Source organism: Lissotriton helveticus, chromosome 10 (genome assembly GCF_964261635.1).
Source record: "Lissotriton helveticus chromosome 10, aLisHel1.1, whole genome shotgun sequence".
Taxonomy (NCBI): Eukaryota; Metazoa; Chordata; class Amphibia; order Caudata; family Salamandridae; genus Lissotriton; species Lissotriton helveticus.
The window spans coordinates 410506631-410530564 of record NC_136071.1 but is presented as its reverse complement, the minus strand read 5'-3'; the positions used below and the strand labels follow the sequence as shown (position 1 = coordinate 410530564).

Sequence of the window (23934 nt, the reverse complement as noted above, 5' to 3'; positions counted from 1 at the left end):
TCACTTTCTGGGCAGAGAGGAGCTGACATGGAGCCACATGATGCCAACTACCGGCGCGCAGGGGCTATAATTAAAGATCTTTCGGATCCAGTCTGGTATCTGGACATATTCTACAGAAGAGGAATCTGCAGTTAGGCGTATCCATAAGAAAAAAATAACAGTTTAATAATCAACAATTCGGAACAAGTATGAATAGATACAAGCCTTTTTTTTTACATAATGTAACCTATGACAAAAAATAAATAGACTTCTGTGCTAATAACCTAGTATCAGCCACCCTGTGCATGAAAGTTTGTGAGCCTATGTGAAAAAGAAGTTAGCAATATTGTTTTATCTATGAATCCGTTTTCTGAAAGCAGTCCCTAATTTTGAAAGAAATGTTAACACCAGACCCCAGCGATATGAAGGGGGAGCTTGAGACCCTTCTTTAGGATTTTTAGGGGTTCAAGTAGTACTTGTGGAGGAAACTATGCAAAAACAAGTCTAGATCCTTTGTTTTTAAAGGACTCCATACTACTTGTACAGAGCCAATGAAATCCTGGCCCAGAGGAAAGGAAGATATATTCAAATGAATAACTTGAATAAAACAATGCTTTAACTTCTAAAGCAGCTTTAAATTTGAGATGAGCTCTTCGGTTTGTGTATTTTATGTTAAGTCAGCCAAAGACATGATGTTTAATGAGACAAAACTTTAGTGTACCTGTTGCAAAAGCAGAAGTAGTTACGTGGGAGGGAGAGGAAATGCAAAAACACCACAAGACATCACCTTAAAAAACCTGTGATGAATTACACATTGTAGGCTTTATTTTACACTGACCTGTAGTAAGTTTGAGATAACTGGTATGACATGGGAACAAATGGAAGAGCCCGGCTTTTTTTCGGCCCCAGTGTATGATTAATACGCCGCCGATTCACCAAACTTTTCTTCTGATACTCCACAAAAGCCTTCACCAAAACGTTGTCACCATACTCTCTGTACATGCGAAAGGTCTGGAAGAAATACACAATTATTTATACTTTTTTACATGTCATACAGATGAAGCCACAGGTGTTTAATATCTTAAAAATCATGATGAATGGTGAAATTTAAAGAACTGAACATCGTGGTAACCTTTTTGCCAGGAAAGCATGGGCGTTTTGGACAATTTAAGATTTTGCACAGCTGTATACGTTAGGCCTCTTCTAATAATAACCAGGGTTGGATTAGTCAACTTCTACAGTGACAAGGATCTTAGAACGGAAGTGTTGCCGAGATTTCACTTCACTCTTTCAAATTCTGAATTTCAGGAATTCAAATGGATTAAGATGGTGAGACTAGAATTCAAAAGTATGTAATTCCCTTTACTGCTATTCAATCTGTAATTTGCAATTCCGCGTTTGCAATAAAAATATCATCCCTTCTCGGAAAAAGACAAATCAGGCTTCAGGAACTACGTTTTCACACAAAATACATGTTTCTGCAAAGGGAATATCAAACATGAAAAAATAGCACCAAAGCAACTAAAAAAATATTTTTCAAATATACACTTTGAAAATGTCATGCACAAATGTGCATTATTGGTTTGTCTCCCATCATCGCTACAGTCCTTACTTTTGAGGGCGAGTATATATCATAAAAGAGGCAATAATGCTAGAAATGTACATTAAAACACATTTCATCCTGCCCCTGTAGAGATTTAATACCAAACAACTGACTCAGAAATCTTTCACTGTTTTAATGAGATTCAAGCACCTTACTATATAGATGCTGTATTTACAGTTTAGAATGATAATTACTAAGCTGTGAAATCTTACAATACACGATACCACATACAAATTACTGCTAACTATACCTCGCACATCAAATGCAATGCTCATGGCCTCACCATTGACATTATGAACAAGTTGCTTATCTTCGGTTAAGCATTATCTGGTAGAGACTCTATCTTGCTGCAGATTCCTTACCTTTGAATTTCCCAGGTGTCAGGCTGGATCCGGAAACTTTTGCTGAGCAATAACACTTGCGCGCATCGTCGGGTGGCTCCATTGGCTCTGTGTGACATCGTAGGCAGCGTCGGTTATTACATCATAGTGCCCATATAGGCGCAGACTTCTGTGCTTTTCATTTTTTTCATGCTAGGAGCGTAGAGCCATGAAGTAACTGACACAGTTGTGTGCAAAACTAGCGCCCTGAAAGGGAGAGTAACCCTAGTCATACAATATTAGTCCCCAAAGCAGAGAAGCATAGGTGGGGCTGTAAGGTATCTTCAGCTAGATATAGTCTATACCAGATAATGCGTTACAGAAGGTAAGTAACTTGCTCATCTGATAGAGACTACTAGCTGCAGATTCCTTACCTTTGATCAGATACCCAAGCCATACCATCCCAGCGGTGGGCTTTGGACCAATGCTTCAAACTAGAAGGTCCTACAGGACTGAGCGGGCAAAGTGCCTGTCTCTGCAGACCTGACCATCCAGGCAGTAGTGTTTTGCAAACGTGTGCAATGATGCCCACATTAGCGCCTGAAAGATGTCTCGAACACCCCAAGCCAAGGCCACAGTCGCAGCCTGCCTTCTCCCTGGTGGAATGGGCCCTTAATCCCTCAAGGGGGTACTTGCTTGCCAGGGCATAGCAGATCTTAATGCAGAGAACGACCCAGTGAGAAATTGCACTTTTCTGCACTGCCCTCCCCTTCTTTGCTCCCACGTACCCCACAACGAGTTGGTCATCCACTTGGAACTCTTTTGTGCGGTCAAGGTAGAACAACGACGCTCTTGTTGGGTCCAGTCGTTGGAGACAATCCTCTTCCTTAGAGGGATGCGGGGAGCAAAGAAGGTGGGCAATGTGATGATGGGGTCAAACTTTTGGCAAAAAAGAAGCCCGGGTGCGAAGCACTACTTTGTCCAGAAAGGACATTAGATAGGGAGGCGAGCAAGATAACGCCTGTAACTCACTCACCCTCAGGGCCGAAGTAATCACCACTAAGAAGGCTGATTTGATGGCCAACAGCCAGACGGGACAATTGTGCAGAGGCTCAAATGGAGCACACAACAGGTAAGTGAGAATCAAATTAAGGTCCCACTGTGGCATAACAAAGGGCGTGGGTGAAAACAAGTGAGCCAGCCCTTTTAGAAATCCATGTACAATAGGGGACTTGGAGAGAGTGTTGGTCTGGCAGCAGCAAAAAAGCAGACCGAGCAGAAATGTAACCCTTGAGAATTCCCAAAGCAGAGCCCTGTACAGTAGACAGTAGAAAGAAAAGCAAAGAGAGGGTCAATAGAACTTTCTGTACAGTATAATGCAAATTCCGACCAATGGCCGGTGTATACAGTCTTAGTGGAGGGCCGCCTGGCCCCCAGAATAACATTACAAACTTCGGGAGGAAGGTCAAAAGGTATCAACTGCCACCACTCAATCTACACGCATGGAGTCGCAGAGTTGACCGGTTTGGGCGGAGAACCTTTCCCTGCTGATGCAACAGAAGATCCTCCCGAAGGGGAAGCCTGATTGGAGGATTAATGCTCATCTTCAGAAGCTCTGGATACCAGACTCTCCTCATCCAGTCAGGAGCCACAAGAATGACTTGGGCCCGGTCACTCCTGATCTTATTCAGAACCCTGTGCAGGAGTGGTATATGGGTGGAAAGGCATACAGCAGGCCTGAGCCCCACTCGTGACGAAAGGCGTCACTGTGCGATAGCCTCCTTGGAAACTCCAGTGCGCAGTACTGCTGCCACTGTGCGTTCTCTTTGGAGGTTAACAAATCTAACCAAGGTTCTCCCAACTGCTGAAAGAGACCTTGCGCCACCTCCGACTGGAGGCTCCATTTGTGATCTGCTAGGCATCAACGGCTGAGTTTGTCCGCACTGGTGTTCAAAGAACCTGCCAGGCGTTGAACCACCAGGGTTATGACATGCTGTTCAAGCCTTGTCCAGCGATGCAGGGTCTCTTGATAGAGGGTCCACAACCCCACCCCATCCTGCTTGGTGCAGTACCACATGGCAGTGGTGTTGGTAATGAACACCTGCACTAGCTTCCCTTGACAGAGCAAAGAAATGCTTTCGGGTGTGGGGGGGCCTCATCTGAGCGGACCCACTGAAGCAGGAGACACGGCGGCAGCACCAGTATGGTGAGGCGCAGAGATGAGGGTGCCGCGACACACATCCACACAATGGAATCCTGCTGTTATGAAGATATCAAAGCAGAGAGGCTGGGCCTTGAGATGGAGCCTACTGCTGCAGAAGCCCTGCGGTGGGGAAGGAGGCGGCTCGATACCCTTTGGCAAATGGACATAAAAGACAAGGGACAAGGAAGAAAAGAGTAGAAAAAATAGAAAGCGGAAGAGACGGGCAAGGCAAGGAAAAAAAAAGTGAAGGCGGACACCAAGGGGCGCTGCACCACACTATTGCCAGGCCTGACAGAGGTGAATCTTGTACAGAGTGTGACCTGTACAGCAACCAGCACGTGGAAAGTGAAGGGGCTGATACTAAGAAATGAGTGAGTCAAAAGCGGGGGCACTAGAAGTGGGAACTCGGCATACTGCGAGTGCTGGGGGTGAGGGGTGCAAACATCACCAGCTGGCGCTGACCCCACATTGTTGAAGTGTCAGAAAAAGAATATGCAGACTAGAGGAGCGATAGAACAAAAACCTGAGGCAATCACTCGAGGCAGTCAAATCCCACATCATACATTACCATTAAGGGTAAAGCAGATAAATTAAAGTCTAAGTCAATTTGAGCTGCCAGGACCCCCTAGCACAGAAAAACGTATAGGAATGCTGCAGACTCCGTTTCTGAGGCTGAAGACACACCCCCCGCCCCCCACGGAAACAGAGCTAAAACAGATATTAACCACTATGCAATGGAGCCTAAAGAAGATCAGTGGGAAGATTGACGCAGTTACATTCAGAATGAATAGGATGACAGAGCACCTAAACAAACAGAGAGAGACTGAACCCTGTAGAAAAGAGAGCATCAGTTGGTGAGGATAGTCTAGCCGAGGAATCAACAAAGACTAAGAAACTAGATAAGCTCCTCCACACCCTACAATTAAAAGCAGAGGATTTGGAAGCATGCTCACGGAGGAACAATGTTCGCTTTGTAGGAGTGGTGGAGTCCACAAACAGAGAATATAGAAAAATTTGTGGAGAATCTTCTCACAGTGCTCCTTGGAAGAGACATTTCTCTGAGATTTTTGTGCTAGAACAGGCCCATCGTTCATTTGTGCGAAAACCGGTACCAGGTGCAAGCCCACAATCAATTATAGCTTGACTCTTGAACTATAGGTTCAGCAATGCTGCATTACTTCAATTATCATAGACAAGTTGCACACTTCCTTAAGCAACAAGAGAATACAGGCATGCAAAGGAAGTCCCCAAGGCACACCCTGAGCGACAACGGAAGCGCCCAGGACAAGGATTAACAGTAGACACACATTCATAACACCAGAGTGCTAAAGGGTGGGATGTATGGTTGCCCAGCCAGAGACAACATGCTGTTGCAGTGCCCAGCGCAGCAAACAAACAGCTACACCAGAACTACTGGTAAGGCTGTTTATAGTTACACTGTGGAAAGTGGAATAATGCTACTAAGACACTGGGGCCAGATGCTCAACAGGTAGCACCTATGGTAAAGGACAAGATCAGATGTATATACCTGCAGAACACGTGCAAACGGGCACTTAGAAAAAGATAATGCAAGGAAGATAGACACATGCCCCAATATACTGCGAAGGAGGCAACACAAGCTAAATCCTTATTTTTTTTAGGAGGCTCTGTAAGATAACCAGAACAAACAGCAGCAAAGGTGCACCACAAAACATAAAACAGTAAGTGCAAACGATGTTTAAGCAAAATAAGGAGATATTCCTCAGAGATGTTGGAGTTCTTCTTTGAATCTTTATTTTCAAGAGGCAATAAAACACATACAGCCGACGCGTTTCGTCCCAAACTGGGACTTCTTCAGGGCTGTCGGTAAAAAAAACATATATACATACAATCAATCTTTATGTACAAGACTCGACTTACAATTAAAAAACATTAGCAGTACCGAAACTTATTAAAAGCATTGCTATCATAGACGTGGAGCCTATGCATGCATTAGATGTTGGGGCTAGCCCACCGTCAATCTTATACAGGGAAATGCAGGATGGCCTGAGAATATGTACAATGTTTACAATTCAAATATACAAAGTTCCAATACAAATATACATAGTAGGAGATTCCACATACATCTTACGGTTTCCAAAAAAGGAAGCGGAAGTGTACACATGGCATAAGGCCCATGTATCTGACCATGACACTAAGTGAGAGGTGAATTGGTGAAGGAGAACTAGTATGAATTTAAAGGAACAGCCCATTATGAGGATGAAGTAAATCCATGAAGGCAATTTGGTGTTGTGGATTAAGCTAGCACAAAAAACGTCTTAAATAATAAGGGATCAAGCAAGGTATATAATCCTAATTTTGCCTGACGAGTCATACCAATGGTCCAATGCCCATTTACCTTTAAATCAGTTGGACGTCGCATATGGGGAAGAACATATGAGGAAGCGGGGTCCAGGGGTCACCTTCCCGGCTAATGTAATCCTGTTCTATAGTTGTTCTTTCAGAGGTTGATTATACAAGACGAGATCTTGACTGGGGTATGAGAAGAAAAGGGATATCTATTTCACAATACCGTACTATGTTATTATGTTTAATAGACAACAGGATGGCACAGTTTAATAACCCTAATGTCGTCAGCCTGGAGGGGAAATTAAGCTCCCTATCACCAGTCCAGTTCAATATGAGAAGCAACTACTTACTATAAGTTTGTTTGCGGTTAACAGAGGAAGAAGTGTCAATGGAGTTCTTGGGTGGTATGGAGATTCATGTCACCTTGCTCACAATAATTGCTCAGTCCGTATGCTAGAAGATATAAAGGCGCAAAAAGCCAGTTTATAACATGTGCTGGGAATGGTAGCATAACTGTATACAGACATTGTGGAGCCAGTGGCCAAGGATCACGTGCAAAAGAATAAATAACTGCCATATAGTAGTTACCTGAGTCAAAAATAGAACTGGTGTTGGACTGAAGGTCCTGTTAGTCCAATGGAAGAGGGAGTGGGCACTGTGTCCCAGTAGGCCTGTTAATGAGAAGTAAGAGGAATTCTGTTTAAAAGAGGAGTCTAACTCCAAGAATATAAGAGAACAGAGTTCTGTATTACTTTCTTTGAATGGGTATAACCAGTATGAGCATGGTCCCAAATCACACTGCCCCGGGTGTGGAGTCTAGGTTACAAGAACCACAAACTAAATCTTAAGTGCTTAGTAGGCTAATAATAGTCCACAGTGTCTTAAGTAAGATGATGTTCTGGGTAGTAACTGCCAATGTCTAAAAAAACGCAGTCATTCCAATAAGGCAGTTATGCCCAACCCCTGACCTAATCTGTGGACCAATAGTGATTCTAGGCCTACTGGGACACAGTGCCCACTCCCTCTTCCATTGGACTAACAGGACCTTCCTTGGCCACTGGCTCCACAATGTCTGTATACAGTTATGCTACCATTCCCAGCACATGTTATAAACTGGCTTTTTGCGCCTTTATATCTTCTAGCATACGGACTGAGCAATTATTGTGAGCAAGGTGACATGAATCTCCATACCACCCAAGAACTCCATTGACACTTCTTCCTCTGTTAACCGCAAACAAACTTATAGTAAGTAGTTGCTTCTCATATTGAACTGGACTGGTGATAGGGAGCTTAATTTCCCCTCCAGGCTGACGACATTAGGGTTATTAAACTGTGCCATCCTGTTGTCTATTAAACATAATAACATAGTACGGTATTGTGAAATAGATATCCCTTTTCTTCTCATACCCCAGTCAAGATCTCGTCTTGTATAATCAACCTCTGAAAGAACAACTATAGAACAGGATTACATTAGCCGGGAAGGTGACCCCTGGACCCCGCTTCCTCATATGTTCTTCCCCATATGCGACGTCCAACTGATTTAAAGGTAAATGGGCATTGGACCATTGGTATGACTCGTCAGGCAAAATTAGGATTATATACCTTGCTTGATCCCTTATTATTTAAGACTTTTTTGTGCTAGCTTAATCCACAACACCAAATTGCCTTCATGGATTTACTTCATCCTCATAATGGGCTGTTCCTTTAAATTCATACTAGTTCTCCTTCACCAATTCACCTCTCACTTAGTGTCATGGTCAGATACATGGGCCTTATGCCATGTGTACACTTCCGCTTCCTTTTTTGGAAACCGTAAGATGTATGTGGAATCTCCTACTATGTATATTTGTATTGGAACTTTGTATATTTGAATTGTAAACATTGTACATATTCTCAGGCCATCCTGCATTTCCCTGTATAAGATTGACGGTGGGCTAGCCCCAACATCTAATGCATGCATAGGCTCCAGCTCCACGTCTATGATAGCAATGCTTTTAATAAGTTTCGGTACTGCTAATGTTTTTTAATTGTAAGTCGAGTCTTGTACATAAAGATTGATTGTATGTATATATGTTTTTTTTACCGACAGCCCTGAAGAAGTCCCAGTTTGGGACGAAACGCGTCGGCTGTATGTGTTTTATTGCCTCTTGAAAATAAAGATTCAAAGAAGAACTCCAACATCTCTGAGGAATATCTCCTTATTTTGCTTAAACATCGTTTGCACTTACTGTTTTATGTTTTGTGGTGCACCTTTGCTGCTGTTTGTTCTGAATCAAAATTCCCTAGGGAATAGGCACGGTGATGATGGGTGCCATTCAGTGTGCACACAACCCCCTTGATTAAACTTAAGGGTTAAGATACCTCACGGGGGAAAGTTAGTCAGGTGCTTACTCTAGGCAGGGTCCATCATTTATTCAGTTTTTTCCTCTGTAAGATAACCAGTTCAACAGGTAAATCGGCGACTGGCAACATCCACCCCAATGTTTTAACACAGTCAGGTTTTAATTGGAGTTGTTTTGCTTAATTGGGAACATGCAAGGAAGGGAGCGGGAGGGACAGATTTCAGCCAAGCATTGTTCCATTGCTATTGGTATGGGAGGAATTTCTTTGATAAGTTGGTGGGATAAACAAGGAAAGGTGGGGGGAGGGAAAAGTTTAGCCATACAAAGTTTAATTGTTTACCGAGTGTTATAAGGTAAAGTGTTTAATGATGTTCATCAAAAAGGTAGTGAAGGGGGGGAGGAGCCAAGCTGGCGACCGAGATGGCTGCGTAGACGCTCGGCTCCGTGAGCCTTCTCACCCCGCGCATACATCCTGGCACCTATCCTGAGCCGTAACGTCATATTTAAGTAGGCGAAGGACAGCTTTCACTTACCGTTTGCTCCTGAGGCTTTTACGTGCGGCAGACCCGTGGAAATGTCCCCGACTGTTTTGCGGCCTTCACGGAGCTGGGACCGGGGTGTCGAGTGAGGCGAGTAGCCGGCCGCGACTGCGACAACAGCGGCCTCTGGTGGTGGTGAGGAGTCGGCCGGAGGGCACCGGAGATCTGATGGGCCGATAGCGACAGTGCCGGCCCAGTCCATCTAGCGGAGTGCCTTGTGGGATGTGCGGTAAAGCAGGGTCGAGGGGAGTGCACAATACTTGGTCCCCTTACCAGTGTCGTGTCCGGGCATGATCAATGTCTTCTCCCGGAATCGGCGGGCGGCTCCCAGGGAGCGGCGGAGCATTTGTTTAGCCTTTTGGTGACCCTTCGCTGGGAAGCCCGCCTTGACTTTCGGGGTCCTCGTGGTGAATCCTGTTGCGCCCTGGTGTGGGGCCCGGTCCCGAGGTGAGGTGGAGAAGGACGAGGCCGGATCAGCTAAGATGGCGGATGGCACCCTCTTACGCAGACCACATCCAGACAGAGAAGCTGCTATGCGGGAGAGTCCTGGGGTCTGGCGACACGAGACAGAGCCCACGTCCAGAGATATACTGGCTGCGCTAACAACCCTGCATACGGCCCTGATCCGGGACGCCCGGGATCTGGGAAGAAGGATGGCCGCCATTGTTGTCTCACCGTTCCACACGGGCATAGTTCGATCTCAAGGAAGCGCCGATGTGCCCGCCTCTGCGTCAGTGATGAGTGCTCCAGCTGCGCCTATGTTCGTGGAGACACTGGAAGACCCGGTTCATGAGATCGCTTTGGACAGATCTGTTGTACATGTGAGTGACTCGTCGGGGCACTTATCTATTCGGCGGCTGGGGAAACAACGTCGATCTATGGTCTGGGCTGCCCCGGCGGCGTTTCAGCGCTTACCGGATGGTGTGACTCTCTTTCCTTGGCTGGTGGGACTGTGTTCGGACTGGAGGATGTTTTCGGGGTCGATACTGACACAGACGGATTTCCGCCATACATATTCGGCTGGGTTTTGGTGGCTGAAGTCCCATGGAGTAACAACGCTGCCCGGTCCGCCCGGATCACTTGGACCCTCCACGCTGCTCTGTATGCCGATTGATAAGTGGACGTATGTTGGTACTACTGATAGAAAAGGCCAGGGGTGAGACCGTCTTGGACATAGTGGAACTTATTGTTGGCTGACGGTGATTTGGGGGACACTCGGCGGGGATGTTATTGATTGTGCTATTGGTGATTAATGTTTTCCATGGCTATTCTGATCTTGCTTTTAGGATGTTTACTGTGCGCGGTGGTGGTGGTGGTGGGGGGGGGGGGGCCGGGTGGCCAGATCGATGGCCCTTCCCCACATTTTTCCTCTTTTTCTTCTTTATCTCTTTTTCTATATTTCGGGTCTCTTATTTAGGGCGACAGGCACGCTGCTGGGGGGGGATAGGCCGTAGCCTTCTGCAGGGGTGCAGGGTGGGGGGTAGGGGTTTGTTAATTTGTCCTTTCTTTGTTTCTATGGCCCTTTGTCTTTCTTCCTTTTTGGTGTCGTCGTTTTTCATGTTTCCTACAGTATGTTTCGTTTTGAGGGGTGGGGTGCAGCTTTGCTACGAAACGTGTTTGTTTTTACATTTATCCTGACTCGTATGCCTTACCCCCAATACTTCAAACGTATTTGCATTATTTGCGGATTTCTTGCTTCATGCTTGCTATTGTAGGACCATGTATGACCGTATGGCATTGATTCTGAGTTTTTCTTTATTGTAAAATGAACCTTATCGAATCCTGAATCTCGCACAGTACGCTTGAATACTAGTTATATCCTGGACACTTGTTCGACCCCGATTTTCGGGCTGCTGTATTTTTCTACATTGATCTGCTGTACTTACGACTTGACTAGCGGCCGGCCGGGGTGGTTGTAGGCCCATGCTTGTATTTACTTGAAGTAACAATAAAGGTTCTTAAAAAAAAAAAAAAAAAAAGGTAGTGAAATACAACACAGGGACAGGCAAGATCGTAAGGTACAGATCACAGCTGCTTGCAATGTACCGTAGGCAAGACATGGGACAACACAAAGCCAGAACGCACATACAACTTCTAACATGGAACGGAAGAGGACTCAACGACACTAGGAAGGTACGCAAAATAGTGGCATATCTCAAAAGACATGAAATCCAAATATCCATTCTGCAGGAGAAACATTTAGCGCACAATAGCAGTACACTCTCCCAGCAGCTTTTGCGAGGTCACTTCTGTGCCGTGGGATTCACATCATATGCCTGCGGGGTGCTGATATGGGTGGACTGTAAATCGAAAATACAACTCAGAGAAGTATATACAGACCCAGGGGGTAGATATGTGGAGGCAACTTGTCATAAAGACAATATGGAGGTGATGCCAGCTGGTGTATATTGCCCAAACTACGATGACCCGCAGTTTTACCACTCACTTGAGGCAAGACTGATACAATTTATTTATTTATTTAAACTTATAAGGCGCACGGCTACCCGCAGTGGGTTTCCCGGCGCCAAGGGATAGACTGAAGAAGAATGAACTACCAAGCATCTGTCAATGAAGTTACTGAAGAAGACTGCTCAAATTACTGCTGAAAAAGCCAAGTTTTTAAACCCCTGCGGAAGCGAAGAAGATCTGTCTCCAACTTCAGGGTCACAGGCAGGGCATTCCAGGATTTAGTGCCTAGATGAGAAAAGGAGCGGCCGCCCATCTTCACTAACCTAAATCTAGGGACGATAAAATCTCCTTTTCCTGAGGATCTCAGACTGCGACTGGGCTTATAAGCATGAATGAGATTCTGTAGGTACCTCGGGGCAGAGCCCTGTTTTATCTTAAAGATATAACATAAGGCCTTGAATTTATTTCTACTCGTTATTCTCAGCCAATGCAGATCACGAAGGGCTTGAGAGGCAGATGTTCTCCGAGGAACATTGCGTAACAGCCGTGCGGCCACATTTTGGACGACCTGAAGTTTACTCACTGTTGTTAAATCGGCACCAAGATAGAGGACATTCCCGTAGTCCAGGCGAGATATTACCAAAGCCTGGACTACAGTCCTCTGTGTAGAGACGGGAAGCATCCACAAGATTTTTTGAAGCCATCTTAAGGTGGCAAAACAGATGGAAGCCACCCTGACGGCCTGTTGCCGCATTGTGAGCTTTTCGTCAATGAGGAATCCAAGATTGCGAACCTGAGCAACGGGTTGAGGGGTAGGACCCATGCTCTCGGGCCAATGTTGAGGACCCCATAGATCTTTACCCTTGCCCAGGATCACAACCTCGGTCTTATCCCCATTTAACTTGAGGACATTTTCCTGCATCCACTCTGCCACTCGAGTCAAACCCTGCTTAAGAGCCGAGATGTTATTACCTTCCCTGTTAGAGAGGGAGAAGATGAGTTGTGTGTCATCGGCGTAAGAAAATAAAGTCAAACCGGCTTCCTCCACAATGGTGGCCAGGGGTCTAACATAGATGTTAAATAGTAGTGGACTAAGAATAGACCCCTGGGGAACGCCGTACTCCGATGCACATATTTTCGAGGATGCTTTGGCTGAAAAAACCTGGAAGGTACGACCACTTAAAAAAGAGGCTATCCAAGCCAGAGCTGAGCCCCCAACTCCCAGAGATTGGAGAGATGTGAGAAGGATGGAATGGGACACGGTATCGAACGCTGCACTTAAGTCCAAAAGGATAAGTGTAGATGTATCCCCGCGATCGATACCGTGCCGTAAATTCTCAGTAACTCCCAAAAGTGTGGTCTCTGTAGAATGGTGTGCTCTGAAGCCGGATTGCGATGGATGTAAAAAGCCCGAACTCTCTACCAAGAGAGTCAGCTGTGAATTGCTGTGCCTTTCCAAGATTTTAGAAAAAATAGGCAGCAACGAGATAGGCCTAAAGTTGGATAAATTGGAGACATCCGCTCCAGCCTTTTTTAGCAGAGGGATAACCATTGCATGCTTCCACTCCTGTGGAACACGGGATTCTATCAGCGAAGAATTGAGGAGCTTCATCACCACACGACGAGGGTTCAAGTCAAGTTGTTTAAAGATTTTAGCCAGTAAAGGGTCACGGGAGTACCGGATTTGATGCTCTCGAGGCAGTGAGCAAAAGAAACGTCATCAAAAAGCGGCCACTTGGTAAGTTTGATTGTCAAGGCAGACTGACTGTTTTGAACAGGCACAGACATAGATGATAATTCTTCGCTCGAAGGTAGAAGACTTAGAGAGTCATAAATACGTTCCACCTTGGTGATAAAAAACTCAGTGATAGAATTACATTGTGCCTCATTCAGAACAGGAGGGGCAGGAGTAGAGTCTGCACCTGTCAGTTTTCTTACTACAGAAAAAAGTGTGCTAGGACACTTCTGAGCGTGTGTTATAGTATTGGCGATGTAGGTAGCTCTAGCTATTTTACATTGTTTATGGTAATCTCTAAGAGCCACCCTATATGCCACCTTGCGAGAGGGAGAGTAGGAACGCCTCCATTGCCTCTCAAGTGCCTTACATTGAGATTTCATGGTTTTTAAATTCTCCGAAAACCATGCCGCAGGGTGACGGTGGGGCAGAGAATGCATGGATGCAAGAGGAACAAATTTGTCAACAGCAGTAGTCAACCATTTGGAGACTGCCGCCTCCAACACCAAAAGGGATGAGTTAACATTTGGTGAGGTATCAGACAGATGCAATTAAAATCAGTGATATTGAGCTTGCCCCAACAACGTAAACTTTCTCCTGTATCAGCAGCATCAGATGCTGTGATCTTTGTACACGAGAGAGAAAATGTAACTGCCAAATGATCCAACCATTCCAAAGGACGAGCGGCAGGTTCACAGTCATACGGAAGGTTCGAGAGGACAGGATCCAACAAATGTCCTGCGGAATGCGTAGATCCTGAATTGCACAATAGAATATTAAGAACTTCTAAATCAGCTAAAAAGGTTTTGCTAATAGTGCATTGAGGGTCTTCCAAATGTAAGTTCAGATCCCCCAAGATGGTGAAATTGGCAGCCTTCAGGATCAGTGGAGCAATAGTTTCAGAGAAGGATGTCGCCCATACATTGGAATTACCGGGAGGACGATATATTAATAGACCAGATAAAGTCATCTGAGCACTAGTTGCTAGTTTGAATTGGGCGGCCTCACAACCCTGGAGGGGAAAGGCCTCAAACTTACAACTGTAACTGGATTTAAAAATTATAGCAATACCACCTCCCTTGCCAGTATCTTTGTCTCTCTTGACCATGACATAGCCAGGAGGAATTGCAAAAGCAATGTCAGGTCCGGAGCTCGCGTGGAGCCAAGTTTCCATCAGAAACATGGCATCAGGTTTTTCATCGACTATAAAATCATAAATGTGATTTTTGTGCTTTGGAAGAGACCTACAATTTATGCTCCAAAACTGAAGTTTGGGAATAATAGAAGAGGGTCTAGTAACATTCGATTTGCCATATTTATGCGGACGTTTCCACTTGCTCATCCTGCCCAAAGAAAATCCACAATTGTTACAGTTAAAACCATGAATAGGAAATGTGCAGGTTGAACAGTATGTATATGGCACATGTCTGAAAAAATTTAATTCCCCCGCAGTATATGTAATAGTCGTACCTTGGTGACCAGAGGTAAGGCCTTTTGGAGTAGAATTGGTGGCCCCAGGGCCCAGCCTGGCGCGGACGGGCGCAGAAGGGCAGGACTTAGGCTCGAATTCGGCGCGACAGCGGCGCGCCCGCTGCACGCGTCCGCTGCGCGGAGAAGTGGCCATCTCCCTTTGTAGTCCCATGTACAGCGCAAGAGCGCTGGGACTTGTAGTTCTTTAGGAAATAAGGCTGCCGTGTAACACAAGAGACAAGAGACGTCTCCGGCCACTGTACCCAAATCGTCTGCGGCAAACGGAGAGGGCAGTGCGGGCAATAGGAGTGTGAGTCACACAAGGTTTGTGAATTTATAAAACAGCATAACACGGCGCAAACGAAAATATAATTAAAACAATAATTATAAAAGCAGCAAGCAAACTATCACCCGGCTTTCCGCCTCAGGTGAGCTATATCATTAGTAAAGTACAGTCTTCAGGAGCAGCACACGTAGTCTGAGTGCCCCCGGTAAGCCAAGAGTTCTCGCGAGCAAACGCTCATCCCTCCCTTTGTAGTCCAGTGTACGGCGCAAGAGCGCTGGGACTTGTAGTTCTTTAGGAAATAAGGCTGCCGTGTAACACAAGAGACAAGAGATGTCTCCGGCCACAGTACCCAAATCGTCTGCGGCAAACAATGAAGACATTTACAATAAATATGGGGAGGTGACTTCAATGGTATATGGAACCCTGAACTTGAACGATCTAAAGGCCCCCTAGACACCCCTCAGCGGCAGCACATGCACTCAGCGACACTGCGGAACCCATATACCTGGTCGTTCTCAGGAGATATCACAACCCACGGGTAAAGGGATTTAGGCACTACTCTGCTGCACACGATACACAAATTCTAATAGACTACTGGCTGTTATCTAAAAACCTGGCGGCACAAGCCCTCTGCCGCGTACCATTGCTGCGCACCTATTCCGATCACTCACCACTGATGGTAGATATAGACATGCAAAGCCATGCAGCAGCTTTTAATTGGCGTTTTTCCCCCTTACTCTCTACTGGACCTAGTGTTTAAAGCAGACGTAGCCAAATCCAAAGAAGATTTATTTTCCAACAACGTGGGGTCAGTAGACAAATTTGCCAAGAGACCTCTCCCCCACATCCAGCTGCAAGGGAATTACAATGTTTGAACTACAGTTGGCTGCACAACCGCTGAGTGTAGTTTGTGTATTAATGAGGGCAGGAAGGTTATATTTGTACTGACATTACTATAATAATATCCTGGCAAGCCAAGTGACTTCATATCGGTTGTAACACTTTCAGACAGTCCAGTCTTTTAGATAAAATTTAGCATGGCGACATTGAGAGCCCAAGATTCCAATCCTAAAAGCACATACACAAGGCCCACAATGCAAAGTTCTATTTGGCAGAAAGCCAAGATTGGATGAGAGTTGCAGGTGATGTGCCCACTGGCTTCTCTGGAAATGGAGATGGACATATATTTTTATAAAGACACATTCAAACCTTGCTCTTCCAGCCTTCTTTGTATTAATGTGTTACTTAAATTACATTATTTGTGATTCAAAACTTTCCTAATTTAAAATAATGTATCCCTCTTCAAAACTGCAGTTTGTGTTTTGTGCATTATCACACTTGGCCAACTACCCTCAGTGCAGAGAATGGGTGCGTTTTTATGAACTTGACCAGACAAACTACCACCATTTGTAACCCACCTTGACAGTCATCTGTTGCGACAGCCGAGAAGGAAAATGCTACTTACCAGTATGCATCTGTTCTTGGCATGTAGAGCTGCAGAGTTACACACTGTGCATAGATGGCCACCTAGTGTTGGGACCGGATGTTTGCAGTTTGTTTTTGTTGTAGAAAAGTCTTTGGAAGTCACGGGGTAGGTGACTCTTCCTTTGGATGATACTGAGCATGGGCATCGGCTCCATCCTCAGATTGTTTTTCGCCATTAGGGAAGTGATGGAGCTGTACAAGAAGTAGTGATGTCCATGTGGTTTGTATCTAATTAAGATAATACTGGAACAGATAAAGGTAGCCGGGGAGGCGGGTGGGCGTGTGTAACTCTGCAGCTCTACATGCAAAGAACAGATGCATACTGGTAAGTAGCATTTTCCGTTCGAGGCATATGAGTTGCAGATTACACACTGTGCATAGATTGTATAGCAGTACCCACCTTAGCAGGCGACCACCCGTATCTGTTGCAGTTGTTTGAAACAGAGTTTTTAGTACAGCCTGGCCCACAGTGGCTTGTTGCTTAGTTTGCACATCTACACAATAGTGTTTTGTGAATGTGTGCGGTGTAGACCATGTAGCTGCTTTGCATATATCATCTAGGGGAATGTTCCCTAAGAATGCCATAGAAGCCCCTATTTTTCTTGTAGAATGGGCTTTTGGAGGAATTGTTAACGTACGTTTGGCTTTATGGTAACATCTTTGTATGCATTTAACAATCCACCTAGCAATCCCCGATTTTGATATGGGGTTGCCTTTATGTGGTGGTGAAAAAGGCACAAAAAGCTGTTTCGTTTTACCAAAATGTTGTGTTCTTTCGATGTAATACAGTAACGCTCTTTTGACATCTAAGGTGTGTAGAGCTCTTTCTGCGACTGTTTGTGGCTGCGAGAAAAATACGGCCAGCTTAACAGATTGATTTAGATGGAATGGTGAAATGACTTTTGGATGGAATTTAGGATTAGTACGAAGAACCACCTTGTTATGATGCATTTGCAGAAAAGGTGCTTGAATGGTAAATGCTTGCAGTTCACTAACTCTTCGGAGAGAAGTAATGGCTACTAGGAAAGCTACTTTCCAAGTTAGGAATTGCAATTCACATTTATGTAAGGGTTCAAAGGGAGGTCCCATTAGCCGTGTGAGAACAATGTTTAAGTTCCACACTGGTGAAGGTGGTGTTCTGGGAGGGATTATTCTTTTAAGTCCTTTCATGAAAGCCTTTATAAGCATTTGCAATGCAATAGGTCTCGCATTTAGTAAGTTTGAGCTATTGGCATTGTAAATGACAATGCCTTTTTTTATGATTTGGTTTTTAAAACATAAATAAAAGGTATTGCCATTTACAATGCCAATAGCTGAAACTTAGTAAATACGAGACCTATTGCATTGCAAATGTTTGTTTTTGTTCAGCGTCATTGCCAAGATTCGAACCCGGTTCCCCAGATTGGAGGTCGACCGCCCTAGCCTTTAGGCCAACTACTCTCCCCAAATCTAATGGAATCAATTAAAACTGGTTCACTTGTATCGTGCACATGGATATTGAAGTCTATCTACATCAGTTGTTAATTTATTATTAAGCAAGTAGAAAGCCTTGTGTTTGCACTGGACACAGGCTGTGCAATGCCTCAAGCCCTACAGATCGTAGGTGGATTTTGTAGAAACCACGCGTGACAGGATTTTTCCACCTAAGTTTACAATTGTCCTTCTATAGTTACTTAAATAGCAGAACGGCCACTAGAAAGGCAATGCCGCGAGTCCACCAATGGGACTCACTGCATTTAAAATGTAAATCACTATCATAGATCTATGCCACAGCAACACATTGTGCTTTTAATGCTTTAATGTTTCAATTCAGGGTCTTGCGCACAATGTTAGACATTAATAATCTTTATTACACTGAAGGGGTGATGCTGTGGTGGCTGTGAGTGATGCTGTGGTGGTGCTGACTGATGATGTGCTGATGTTTTTTGATGCTGTTGCGCTGTAGAGTGATGCTATGGTAGCGTATAGTGATGAAGTATGAATGTATGGATGGATAGAAAAATAAAGACAAAAGAGAGAAAGATGGATAAGTGATGGTGGGATCAATAGAAACAAGCCCTTGTTCATGCCTCGAAGACGTTGTGCAGCTGAATTGATTAAAATGCACTGGTGCAGCCTAGCAATGTGTTTACACAGACACACTTGCACGCATTTTCAAACAAACACATCTACAGAGACACAGACACACAACACATGCACTACAAACACATACAGATACAAAACGCACAGATACAGACACAGTACACATTCAGACACACAGAGACAGAGCACACAGACACATGTGCACGTGAATCAGGACCCGAGAGCCGTGCACGCCCGGCAGTGCCCCTGTGTGCGTTGGCTGGCGCTGGCTCCACTGCATAGCGCTACAAACGCCTTCCTGCTGAAGCTGATGGAAGTGTGTTTTGCCTGTAGCTCAGTGCTGGAGTCTTGGTTAAACAGGTGTACTCAAGTACATTTACAATGACTTTGTCCCATAACTGTTTTTAAGAGTATTGTTTACCTTCCTAAGCAACAGAGTTAAACTCCGTCTTGAATGGAAGAAATGTAGAGCATAGATTGATGCGCCCCTTAGGCCGGTCTTAAATTGGCTGTGTCTTGGCACCGCCAACCGCGCTGTTTTTATGAACACTTTCTAGTAAAGGCAGGATTATCTCGCAAGCACAGTGGTCAGCCCTGCCCCCACCCTGAAGGCAGCACACCCCGGAGCCCAGGGTCAAATGAATTGTGTATGGCCGACGGAGACAGTGAAACAAAAGATGAGAGATGGCCAGCAGTAGCCTCAGGCTGCACCGGTCAGCGCGTTGACCAAATGACCACAGTGAAGCAGATGACCTCCCCGCTCTCCCAAAGCAGCGTGTACGTGGCTCATTATCAATTATAACAGGCAAGTGGCACAAGAGACCTCGAGCCGCTGCCAACACGACCCCCAAAGCACAGCAAACGCCGGTCACGTGCCTCAGCTACAAAGAGACCTCCGCGCAGGCATGCTTTCAAAACATCAGAAAGTCATCAATCAGGCAAATAGTAATCCGAACAAGTACACTGGATCCAGAGCCACATTTGATCCATTTACAAGCTCAGTTTGTGGAGCTACCAGGAGAATGAGGGCAATACCGAGGAGATTAACACATGCAGCTAAATAAAAGATGCCACAATCCAACACTTTGATTTTAATGCACTACCACACCAGGAAATCATTTTCTTTTACTTCCGCTTGGCTTTAATGATTAGATGAGAGACTGAACAATCCATTTACGAGTGTCTAAGATGCTTCACAGAAAGATTCCTTCCTCACCTCTCCCGCATCCCAATGCATCTCTCAGCCCTTGAAATCACAGACGGAAAAACAAACTGTACTCAGCCTTCGAAATAATGAAACACAAGCAGTGACCGGAAGTAGAAAAAGAAGTTCTCGCAAACGAAGATAATGAATGTCACACATTTGGAGGCGAGGGTGGGGAGCAGAGAGGTGGTGGGGGCAGTGTTAAGGGTTAAGGGGTAGGGAGAGACGGCACTGGCTGGGCAGGCTGCGATGGGCTGGTGGGAGGAGAAATGTGAGTGAGTCACGGCCTGGCGGCCGTGAAAAGTGAAGTGAATAATTAGGGGAGGAGAAATGCCAGAGGCCGGCCGAGCGCACGCTGGGGGAGCCTGTGGGAGGGAGACTGATGGCTTTCATGTGGGGAAATGCGCGTGCTTGTTGTCACGTGATTCACGTGAACTGTTGAAAATCCGCTTTTGGGGAGCCTTGGTTTAGCGGTGGTTTAGCGGCATTAGACTCGCATAGTAAGTAAGTAAGTAAGTAAAACTTTATTGTTTAGTTAGTTAAAACCATAACAAACGGGCTAGTGAAAAGTGTCTTTTGCAATAAGAGAGAACAGTAAAATTCATCAAAATACAATTTTAAACACAAGATTTAAAAAGAATATAGCTTTTTATCAAGCTACATGTTAGTAAGACAATTAATGATATAAAAAACCTTATTATTTTAAAAGTTCATATTGCTTTCAAGCGCTTTTCAAAGGCTATCAGGAACTTTATCAGCTTGCAGTTGATTATAGGGGCTGTTGGGTCCAGAGCACCAATAATAGCAGACCTGCAGGTACGTAGTCTTTTAATCCTGAAAAAGTTCTTTAAAAAGTACGTGCGCTCCTGGTTCAGAAACTTACAGTGGCATATAATATGGATTAAGTTCTCTTTTGAAGAGCCACATAACCGATTTTGAAGAGCCACATTAGACTCGCATATTCATTCCTGTGGAATGGAATAGGCGAGACCTAAAAAGAGATGGATGTTGTCTATTCTGTAAGTATGCTGCAATGGCAGCAAGGTGTAGTCTGATAGACGTGTAGGCTAAATTACACTTTTGAAGGTGTAAGAGGTATCCTATGATGTGTTGAATAGACACATCTAGGGGCTTTATGTGGTTGTTTTGACAGTATATCACGAACTGTTTCCACTTAGCAGCATAACATGCTCTAGTAGTGGGACGTCTAGCTTCTTTGATAACGTTCATACATTCTTGAGGAAGGTTGAGGTAACCAAACTCTGACTTCAGGAGCCAGATCGCTAGGTTGAGCTGAGCTGGGTCCGGGTGTCTGATCTCTCCATGGTTCTGTGTTAATAGGCGTGGAGATAGGCGTAGTTTTTGGTGTGGTACCACAGATAGTTGCAGCAGCGTGGTGTACCACGGATGTCTGGCCCAAGTTGGAGCAACTAGAATGAGTGTTAGGGAATGTTGCTGTAGTTTGCGTACCACTAGCGGAAGTAGTGGGAGAGGAGGAAAAGCATACGCAAATTTTCCTGACCAGTTCATCCATATCGCATTGCCTTTGGACAATGGGTGTGGGTATCTGGCGGCGAAGTCTGGGCCTTTTGCATTTTCGTGGGTGGCGAAGAGGTCTATCTGAGGTTGTCCCCACGTTTGAAAAAACGGTTGAGGAACTTGCGGATGAAGTTCTCACTCGTGGATCTGCTGTGTTTGTCGACTTAGCAGATCTGCCATGGTGTTTTGTATTCCTGGGACATGTTGGGCTAAGAGGAAGATCTTTAGTGGTATAGCCCATCTCCATATCTGCTGTGCTAACGGAGAGAGCTTCAGAGAGCGTGTTCCTCCTTGTTTGTTTATATAGTACATGGCTGTCATATTGTCTGTGCGGACTAAGACAGCTTTGCCTGATATTTGTTTTTGGAATGCTTTTAGGGCTAGAAAAACAGCTAGCAACTCGAAGTGGTTGATGTGGAGTAACTTTTGCTGCGGTGTCCACCTGCCTTGCATGGTGTGATGCAGTAGGTGAGCTCCCCAGCAGGAAAGCGACGCGTCCACTGTCATGATTATTTGAGGAACTGGCTCTAGAAACGGTTGGCCCGTTAAAAGGTTTTTGGTGCTCCACCATTGCAGAGAGCGATGAGTCCGACTGTCTAACTACACTAGGTCTGTTAATTGACCGTGAGCCTGGTTCCATTGGCGCGCTAGGCACTCTTGAAGTGGACGCATTTGCAGTCTTGCGTGAGGTACTATAAATATGCAAGATGCCATCATTCCTATGAGCTGCATAAACACTCTAGCTGGAAGCGAGTGTTGTGGTTTGAATCTTGTTAGGAGAGTTTGCACACTTGTTATCCTGGCTGGAGAGGGATAGGCTAGTGTTAATTGGGTGTTTATTGTAGCGCCAAGGTATTGTTGTATGTGTGAGGGTTGCAGATGTGACTTGGTGTGAATCCCAAGTTGTGGAGCAGTTGAATTGTAGCGTGAGTGTGTTGTACACACTGTTTGTATGAGCTGGCTTTTATGAGCCAGTCGTCTAGGTATGGGAAGACGTGAATATGATGTCTTCTTAAGTGTGCTGCTACCACTGATAGGCATTTGGTAAACACCCTTGGTGCTGTTGTGACTCCGAATGGGAGCACTTTGAACTGGTAGTGCTGCCCGTCTAGCACAAATCTGAGATATTTTCTGTGCGCTGTGTGGATGGGAATGTGGATGTAGGCGTCCTTGAGATCTAGAGTGACAAGGAAGTCATTTTGTAACAGGAGCGGAAGAACTTGTTGAAGTGTGACCATATGAAAATGATCCGACTGTTTGTAAATGTTTAGAGGTCTGAGGTCTAGGATAGGTCTTAGAGATCCGTCCTTCTTTGGGATTAAGAAATGTAGGGAGTATACTCCTTTGTTTTGCTGATGCTTTGGAACTATTTCTATTGCATTTTTCTGCAGGAGAGATACCACTTCCTGTCTGAGCAGTGTCAAATGTTTCTGTGACATTGGACGCTGTATGGGTGGTATGTTTGGGGAAGTGGATGTTAGTTCTAGACAGTAACCTGACTGAATTATTTGAAGCACCTACCTGTCTGATGTGATGTTTTACCAGGCTGGTAGATACTGTTGTAGTCTTCCCCCGACAGGAGTGGAATGGGGCGGTGGAATGGGAGGGGAGTCATTGGGCAGGGGTGGAGGCAGTGGGAGTTTTTATTTTTCCCTCTGCCCTTGACGTTGTTACCTCTGTAACCACCCCTTTGGTAGTCCCTACTATAGGTGGATTGTGTGGGGGCTTTGTACGAGGTGGAAGGTGTATCTGAAGAGTATCCCCTGTTGGCGCCTCTATAAGATGAGCATCGAAATGAACGTTTGGGAGCCTGCGACTGCAGGGCTCCCATAGATTTGGCTGTATCTGTATCCTTTTTCATTTTTTCAAGGGATACATCTAGATTGGGTCCGAATAAGTGTTGCTCATCGAAGGGTTGGATGAGTATAGCACTTTGGACTTCAGGTTTGAACCTTGATATGCGTAGCCAGGCAAGTCTACGCAACAAAACACTGGTGTTAACTGTTCTGGAGGCAGTGTCTGCTGCATCAAGTGCACAACGAATGGAGGGGTTTGTAATATTTTTCCCTTCATGGATAAGCTCATTTGCTCTATCGTTATGCTTATCAGGGAGGTGCTGCATTAATGATTCCAATTCGTCATAATGTGCCCAGTCATATCTTGCCAATAATGCTTGTGTATTGGCAATACGCACATGTTTGCTGATTGGGAGGCAGTATTCTTCCCTGACACGTCAAGGAGTTTAGACTTTATCTGGTGGGGGAGCCTCACCTGACGTTTGGGAGTTTGCTCTTTTGCGTGCATTTGAAACCACAAGCGAGTCTAGTGGAACTGGGCCTTTAATATATGCTGGATCTGAAGTGGCAGCTTGATATTCCTTCTCTATGCGTGGGTTAATGACGCAAGTTCT

The 23934-nt window shown here is 45.2% G+C and overlaps 1 protein-coding gene across 4 annotated transcripts in view; it reads right to left on the bottom strand.

Moving 5' to 3' along the window:
- The window catches only part of GTF3C1 (general transcription factor IIIC subunit 1), a 2559884-nt gene that overhangs the window by 313539 nt on the left and 2222411 nt on the right, over positions 1-23934 (bottom strand). For all 4 annotated transcript variants that reach the window (XM_078662887.1, XM_078662886.1, XM_078662885.1 and 1 more), the window contains exon 30: positions 818-990. In XM_078662887.1, the coding sequence (XP_078519013.1) occupies positions 818-990 (173 nt within the window). The remainder of the gene's footprint in view (positions 1-817; positions 991-23934) is intronic.